The sequence below is a fragment of the Taudactylus pleione genome, unplaced genomic scaffold, assembly GCF_031769625.1.
Source record: "Taudactylus pleione unplaced genomic scaffold, aTauple2 ptg000139l, whole genome shotgun sequence".
NCBI lineage: Eukaryota > Metazoa > Chordata > Amphibia > Anura > Myobatrachidae > Taudactylus > Taudactylus pleione.
Window position 1 is genome coordinate 6,713,737 of NW_028284541.1, and position 8,437 is coordinate 6,722,173.

The window sequence follows — 8,437 nt, forward strand, 5'->3', positions numbered from 1 at the left end:
ATACACACACACACATGGGTTAATTTTGTTGGGAGCCAATTAACCTAGCAGTATATTTTTGGAGTGTGGGAGGAAACCGGAGCACCCGGAGGAAACCCACGCAAGCACAGGGAGAATATACAAACTCCACACAGTTAGGGCCGTGGTGGGAATCGAGCCCACGACCTCAGTGCTGAGAGGCAGTAATGCTAACCATTACACCATCTGTGCTGCCCTAGCCACAAGACAGAAAAAATACGTTTTTCACCGTCCTTCTATGAAATAAGAGCCTGAATCAGGTTGGATAGCAAGGCTGCCTTCACATGCGTATAAGATGCAGTGCGCGTGCACGAACCGGCCACTACGATCGGGAAACGATCGCAGTGAGCACGCAGAGTCTTCACACAGTGATTGACAGGAAGTGACCGTCTGAGGGTGGTGACGGGAGGGTGGTCAGAGAAACGCAGGCGTGCTTGGGCGTTTAAAAGCTGTTACAGGGGCACGCATAATGAAGCCCCTGCGATAGCATACGCTGGCAGAGGTCTAGATGGGGACAGGAAGTTTAGCAGTTTGTGCGGTAGGGTCAGGTTAACCACAACTGTGCGGATGGTTCTGATGTTACTCAATGTTACCGATGTTTTCGCTGACTTGCGGATGCATGTCATGGGAAGTGAGCGACTTTATACAGTGGTGGGCATCTTGGTATAGAGCTGCGGTTGCCGTGCGATTGCATTCATTAGCATATTTTCGCAGCGAGCGGGGTGCGTCCGAACGCAGCCTTGCGAACCAACCTGAATCAGGCCCTAAGTCCACAGCAAAATAAGCAATTCCTAGATATAGGCGATCTTCTTGCTTTCAGATGTTTCCTTCAAACTGAAAAAATACATAGTGTAGTCTGTTCAAAAGAACACCACTGGTGATGAATAAGGAAGAAATATATGTGCTGGTACAGATCCATTATTGAACTTAATTGACCCTAGCTAGACCACTTTCTGGAATTAATCAGTGAGTTTAGTCAGAACAGAGGTGGGTTTGACTGCAGGGTTTAAGCTCAATCACCTCCTGTCACAACCTAAAATTGTGTTACCAGCCACCAAATGCAAGTATTTAAAACTGAAAATCAATTGACAGGAGGGCTGAAACCCAGCGCGATAAGGTATGCTGGCTCTGCACAGCATGGAGGCGCCGGACTGGAGAGGCGCTGCCGCCTTGTCCATTCGCTGGGCGCCCGCTGAGATTTTGTTACCAGTAGGCGCCCGGCAGCTCCTTCCCTGCATATGGAGGCTGGAGCTCTCCCATAGTGCCGAGCGCAAGGAGCTGTTGGAAGGCGGTGAGAGCAGGAGTGGGGCTTCAAGCAGGGCCGTAACTAGTGTGGTGCGACCTGTGCCATGGCACAGGGCACCGCAGGGCAGGGGGCGCTGTTTGGGCCTGTCAATTTTCCATCTTATCATCATTCTCACTTGTAGCTTCCTCTTCTTTTATCCCCAGCATCTCCTGGCCTCCCCTATCTCTTCCCTGGCCCTTCCCTATGAGGCAATGGCCCTTTTTCAGGTGCACTACCTTATGTCCATATTTAAAAAAATGTGGGGGGGGGCGCCAATGCTCTCTCTGGCACAGGGCACCAAAACTCTAGTTACAGCTCCGGCTTCAAGTAAGTACAGAGTTTTGTGTATGTCTGTGTGTTATTTGCACTACTACTGTGGGCATTGCATAAGGGGCACTGCTACACTGGGCTTTGTATAAATGGCACTTCTACTGTGGGCATTGCATAAGGGGCACTACTACTGTGGGCTTTGTATAAGGGGCACTACTACTGTGTGCTTGTATTAGGGGCACTACTACTGTGTGCTTGTATAAGGTGTACTACTACTGTTGGCTTGTATAAGGGGCACTACTACTGTGGGCTTTGTATAAGAAGCACTACTACTGTGGGCATTACATAAGGGGCACTACTACTGGGGGCATTGTATGAGGGGCACTACTACTGTGGTATTACATGTAAGGGGCATTACTACTATGGGCATTATGTGTATAAGGGGTACTACTGTGGGCATTGTTTATAATGGGTACTGCTGTGTGTCGTAACGTGAATAAGGGACACTACTGTGTGTCGTAATGTGAATAAGGGACACTACTATGTGGTGTAATGTAAATCAGGGGCACTATGTGTGGTGTAATGTGAATAAGATTGTGCTACTGTGTGGTGTAATTTTAACTGGTGGTATTACTGTGACCACGCCCCTTTCTTGCAAGACCACGCAACATTTTTGTGACTTGAGCCTTCAACACTGTCCTTTTATAGAAAATTGGAGGGCACAAATTTATGCCCCTTTCACAGCAGTAACCCGGGTTATTGCACGTGAACGCGCAGCAACCCTGATTACTGTGCATTGTGAATGGGCCCAGTTGAAATAACCCAGGTTGAGCAATTCAACCGGGGTAACGAGCAGGGTTGAACATGGGTTCAACCCGGCTTGCAGTGAAGTGTGAATGGGTAACCCGGGGCCCGTTCACAGCATAGGAACACCCGATACTAGGAGATGATCTCACTATTGCAATGTGAAAGGAATGTTATAGTTTGCAGGGGGGTCCGGACACCCTAGCACCGGCCCTGATTGATCGGCTGCCATTTTTCAGGTGAAAGTTTTAGATGAAGTTTGAAGGATCATGTCAATTCAATCATATAGCAAGTGTATGGTATACATTCAGTGTACTTGTTGATTAACTGTTCTTATACTGTACTGTATGTAGGAAATTGGAATACTGTACTTAATACATGGTATATGAATATGCATATACAGTAGAATATCCATTTTTCTCTCCGCAGATACATACGGAAAACTTTCCCTCTTGAACTCTGTGGGCCATGAACTATCACGCTGTAAAACGTCTATTCGTAGAGGCCAACCAAACCCAGTCTACAAAGAAACCTTTATCTTTCAAGTTGCATTATTTCAGCTCACTGATGTCACACTGATGATTTCAATTTATAACCGACGCACCATAAAGAGGAAGGAAATGATTGGTTGGATTTCACTGGGTCAAAACAATAGCGGACAGGAGGAGCAAAATCATTGGTTAGAAATGAAAGAATCAAAGGGTCCAGAAGTGTGTCAGTGGCATACACTACTTGAAGCCTAACAAACACCTCTACTGCCAGAACTCAGAATGTAGAAATAAAGTTACACAATTTGTTTGGGAAAAGTTCCTTAGTCACCATGAAAGAAGCCATTTGTCGTCATTATATCATCTAGTGGGACATATATTTTTTTCTATTCTCTAATTTGCTGCAAAAATGTGGCATTGAACACTAATGTTTAATTTCTGTCAAGTTTCTCTACACCTATTTTTTTGTTCCAGTAAAAGAGCACATTGACTGCATTTATGTCTTAAGGTACATGTGCACTTTCCACTATAATCTTTATTGCATATTATATCAACTCAATTAGGGAAAGCAGAAATTAAACTATAGACCTCTCTTAATAGGGGAATTAGGATTGGAGACTATATCATCAGACCTATTTGGTTGATCATCTTTAATTTATTAGAGCACAGCAGAAGTAGTAGTGTGTATCCGCATTATTATTTATTATACTTTCTATCTATCTGCTTCTGTTTTGCCCAGTTACTATGGTTACACGTGTATAAACATGTTAGATGTCAGGGCAATGAACAGAATTAAAGAGAGCTGCTCTGTCCTCCAAATATATATAAAGCACAATACTTTTTACGGAGTATGTTAACAAGTAAAATTAAATTATTTGATATCAAATGTACATGTAAAATTATTTTCTAAGTGGAATGAAAAAAAAAAACCATTCAATCTTGTCCTATCAAAATCTCTTTGCATATAAATAATGGTATGAATCTAATTTTTAGTATCCAAATCAACAATGGATTTTAGGCATCATAGCTACTGTCATATAGTAGTTTAATAGCATATTGTACTGCATGGAACACAACACGTCTCTATGATGGTATTTTGAATTATTTGGAATGTCTTTGATACCAATTTAGACTGGATTCTATATTTTCAAACTGCATGGAAACAAATAAAGGATTTGCTTTACATATTTGTTTTTCATGATTGCGAAGTTCTGTAGCTGAAAGCAATGTTTTATCCCATTATTATAATTACTGCGAATGTCATCGATTATTTATAAGGTGTCATACAGGGCCTAATTTAGAGGTGGATGCGGTGTAGATTTTGGTCGCAAGCAGACGATTTTTCAGTGTGCGAAATGACTCCAGACGCACTGTGCATGCATCCCGATGGTTACTATCAGAGGAATCAGAACAAATGTTGGACGTAGAGAGAGACCATTTCATTGGGCATTCCTGGGTGGTAGCCAGGTGGCTAGCTATACGCGGGTACGTCTTTTTTCGCACTTGCACTGGCCACCATGTTCTGGCGGACATTCTAAGCACCCATAGGGCTGCTCTAATGTCCGATGTGCATCCGATGGTGAGCCTTATTGCACAAAGTGGCGGATTTGAGTCTCAGTCGGTGGGCATCTCTGCACGAATCACATCAGCTGCTGCATTAGCATAAAGACGCAGTTGCGCTGCGCAAAAAAAGATGCTGTCGCGGCTGCATTACCATCCACCTCTCAATCAGGCCCACAGTCGAGAATAAAATGTACAAAAACACCAATTAAAATGGGCAAAACGAAGGAGTATAAATACAACAATGGCAAGAAATGAAGCATAATAATGTACATGAGATGGTATACAGAGGTGTGAGAGGGAGTGAGGGGTATGCAGTATATGTAATCAATGTGTTGTTTGTAGAACATTACATTAGAGAAGCGTGGTTCTGTTTTTGAGAAAACCAAACACACACGAAATTTTGGGATTCCGAGTCGAACAGAGGGCTGATTCAGACCCGCTCACGAGCGCTGAGCACTCGCAAGTGGGTCGATGTTGCCCAAGTGCGCACGACGGAGGCGGCTCTGTAGTGCGCATGCGTGAGACCCGAATAACGACGGCCAAGCCGTCATTATGGGTCTCACACCAAAGGGGGCGTGCTGTCGATGCTGATTGACAGCACGCCCCCTTTGGTGGGCGTGCCGGGGGTGTGGCTGCCCAGACGGAGGTGTTCCCATGGGAACGCCTACTGTCTGGGGCTGGCCCCACTGACATCACTAGTGATGTCAGTGGGAGTGCTTTTGGCTCTGATAGAGAATATTGGAGAAAATCAGGCAGCTGAAGGCCATCTCGAGAATTGCCTCCAGAAAGAATATCCAGTCTAAGTCAAGCTATGCCCCCCCCAAAACAAACTCCTGCATGACCCCATTTAGTTCCTTAAAGAAGCCTGAAGGGACATGGATCGGTAGAGTCTGAAGTAGATCGAACCCCTTTAGCAGAGTATTCAACTTAATAATAATGATCCGACCCAACCAAGACACTTTTAAAGCCTTTCACTTCTGAAAATTGTTCAAGTTGGTTTTCCCTATTGGCGCGTCTAACAGCTTTCTGTGATGACTGGTCCTGTATATATGTCTGAACTATTACATGCACTGCAGTTTGTATGAGGCTGACTATACCTTGTTAAGTGTAAACTATTTCTTCTTCATGGACTGGCCACCCATTTGATCTAAAATCAATCATAATTTGTAAATGCCCTCTACAAATCCTGTGTTTGCCCCTATTTTGGTACAATGGGAAGATGAGATTAGATATATTTAGAGACTGTAACTAAATAAATAAATTGATTGTGTTCTTTATTCAACAAACTTGGCTTGGCTCCCATTCTTGTTATCAGTGGTAACTGCACTACTGCACATTACCTGCTGCATTGCATGACCACTGTTCTCCTGTTATTAAACCTGCATGTGCAGAGACACCAGCTTGTTAACTTTGACCCCCAGGATCCTACGGTGGGAGAGCCTGTGCTGGGTGGTTGACTTAAGGGTAATGGCAGCTGTGTGACTTAGACAGAACACAAATTTACTGCTGCCAACCATAAAGTGTGTTAACTAAATGTGGAACTCTACAGTACACTGAGGCAGTAGGAATCAACTCATACAAATGTGTGTAAATAGCTGTAAAATAAGTCTTATAGATGTTTAATTAAAAAATGTCTTTTTGGTAAAAGTGAAAAAAGAATTCTTCCATATTCTTTGATTATGGCCACATGGAAGCATGTGGAAGATCCTTGTATCTTTCTGTCTTGATAACACCTTTGTTCCTACAGTCTGTAACATCTGATTGATAGCTACAGATTAGTTGGGTTCAGAGGGAGGTTTTATTGTGTCTTCGGCAGGTTACACACTACAACGATATCTGCACGATATTTGTCGTTTCCAGGCAAATTGTAATGACATATCGCGCAGTGTGTATGCACAATTGCATGCTCCCGCTGGTCGTACCCAATATCTTTTGGTTGACCATGCTGCATGACGGAACAAGTTATCATTCCATCATTCGTAAAATTGCACAGTGCGTATGGACAATCACGGATGGTTTGGGAAGAGGGGAATTTGTCCCGACGATCGCAATTGCCCGTTGTTGTAGTGTATACCCTGTCAAGGGATGTGTTTAAAATGCCAACGGGAGGAGATTCCGGTAGTCAGAATGTCGGCGTTGGAATCCCAACACTTGTCAGAATCCCGGCACCGGCATCCCGAAGATAAGTAGTGGGGTTGGGGGCAGCATTAGGGTGAGGCACTAAGGGGAGGGTTAGTTTTAAGGTATGGGGAGGTTAGGTTTAGGCACTAGGGGGAAGGTTAGGGTCAGGCCCCAGGGAGGGAGGGTTAGGGAGAGGAGGAGGGTTAGAATACTGACCGACAAGTGTCTGTATTCTAAACCTGTCAGGATGCCGGCGTCGTGATTTTAACTGTCAGAAACCAGACCACCACATCCCGTACCCATCCCCCCGGCCATAGATACAGAAAAAGGTAATTTATGAGCTCCAAAATATGGTGTCACTTGATCACATTACATTTCTATTTGGGCAATTCAAGAAACGGCCCATACTGTAGAATGATATTCTGGATATTAGACCTGCCCCATAAAGGCAATCTGTGTCACCTTTTACAGGTCCAGCTGCAAAGTGCACATGATGGAAAAGTAAAAACATCATAAAGTCAAGCCTACTAACACTCTAGAACCACCTCTTTATTACTTTAAACTATTCTGCTTTTCATATAAAATTCATCATCAGTCTTGTTTTAGACATACTATACTACTTCCCTGACCTGCCCTCAGGGAGAGCAAGGGAGAAGGCGAGTGACGCTCCAAATGGTGAAATCCGTGTCCCTTTTGTCGGGATTCCTGGTATTGCATTCTGGGGCGGGTTGTGGGAGGGATGCTCTTTCTCTCATGAGCTGGTTAAACTCCCCCAAATGTTTGTGTCTCCCAAATATTCCATTGGTTAATATGCAAATGGAAATGTCCTTTCCCTTCTATAGTGTTAAAGTAGGTATGTGACATAATTATCTGGCATTTATATTGCAGTCCCAAGTTTTACATGTTTGTAAATGCCCATGGAAATGCAGCACAAAGCTCTGTGAGCACTCAACTGTATTTAATGCAGAGTGTAATGTAAAGCTGTTCTACAACAATGGCATAATTGGAATCTAGAAATAAATGAACAATGAAAAAGTACAAATTATGTGTACAAACCAACTATCTATCTATCTATCTATCTATCTAAATAACATCTCACATCTATCTATCTCATATCTATCTATCTATCTATCTATCTATCTATCTATCTATCTCATATCTATCTTCCATCTCTCTCTCTCTCTCTCTCTCTCTCTCTCTCTCTCTCTCTCTCTCTCTCTCTCTCTCTCTCTCATATCTATCTATCTATCTATCTATCTATCTATCTCACATCTATCTATCTCATATCTCTCACATAACTATCTATCTAACATCTATCTCATATCTATCTAAAATCTATCTATCTCACATCTATCTATAATTGTGTGTGTATATGCATTTATGTATATATATATATATATATATATATATATATATATATATATATATATATATATATAATTATAGTACTTTAACGCTATCGTTTTGTTTGTGGTGTGAAAGTTATTGCCCAGCGCTTCTATCCTTGTTTATAAATATATGACACCATGGCTGTGACTCACTGAGCCATTTTCTGTAACCAGAGACATTAATGAGCAGCTGTGAGGCTGCACCCAGACAAACTTGGCAAAACCTGGGAATATCTTGTGCAAAAAAATTAAAATAAAAAAAAAAATCTTTCATTGAGGGAGGGGGTACACTTCCCACGCTTCTCTCCTGATGCCTGCGTGTTATTTCCACTCCCATGACACTGACAGCGGCGTGGCACATGCTGGGTCCGTCCTGCAGTGAGTGAAGATGCTCTAGGGATGCTGCTGCTGCTGCTGGCCGCGTCACCGTCACTAGGCAACGCTCCCTAACGACACAGCCTAGCAACCGGGTAGTCGCATCTCCGCCCACTGGACCAATC

The 8,437-nt window shown here is 43.3% G+C and overlaps 1 protein-coding gene across 3 annotated transcripts in view; it reads left to right on the forward strand.

Moving 5' to 3' along the window:
- Positions 1–4,052, forward strand: part of SYT16 (synaptotagmin 16) — a 139,777-nt gene extending 135,725 nt beyond the window's left edge. For all 3 annotated transcript variants that reach the window (XM_088473740.1, XM_088473738.1, XM_088473739.1), the window contains one exon: positions 2,807–4,052. In XM_088473740.1, coding sequence (XP_088329866.1) covers positions 2,807–3,120 — 314 coding nt within the window. In that variant the 3' untranslated portion in view covers positions 3,121–4,052. The remainder of the gene's footprint in view (positions 1–2,806) is intronic.
- Positions 4,053–8,437: the final 4,385 nt, after the last annotated feature.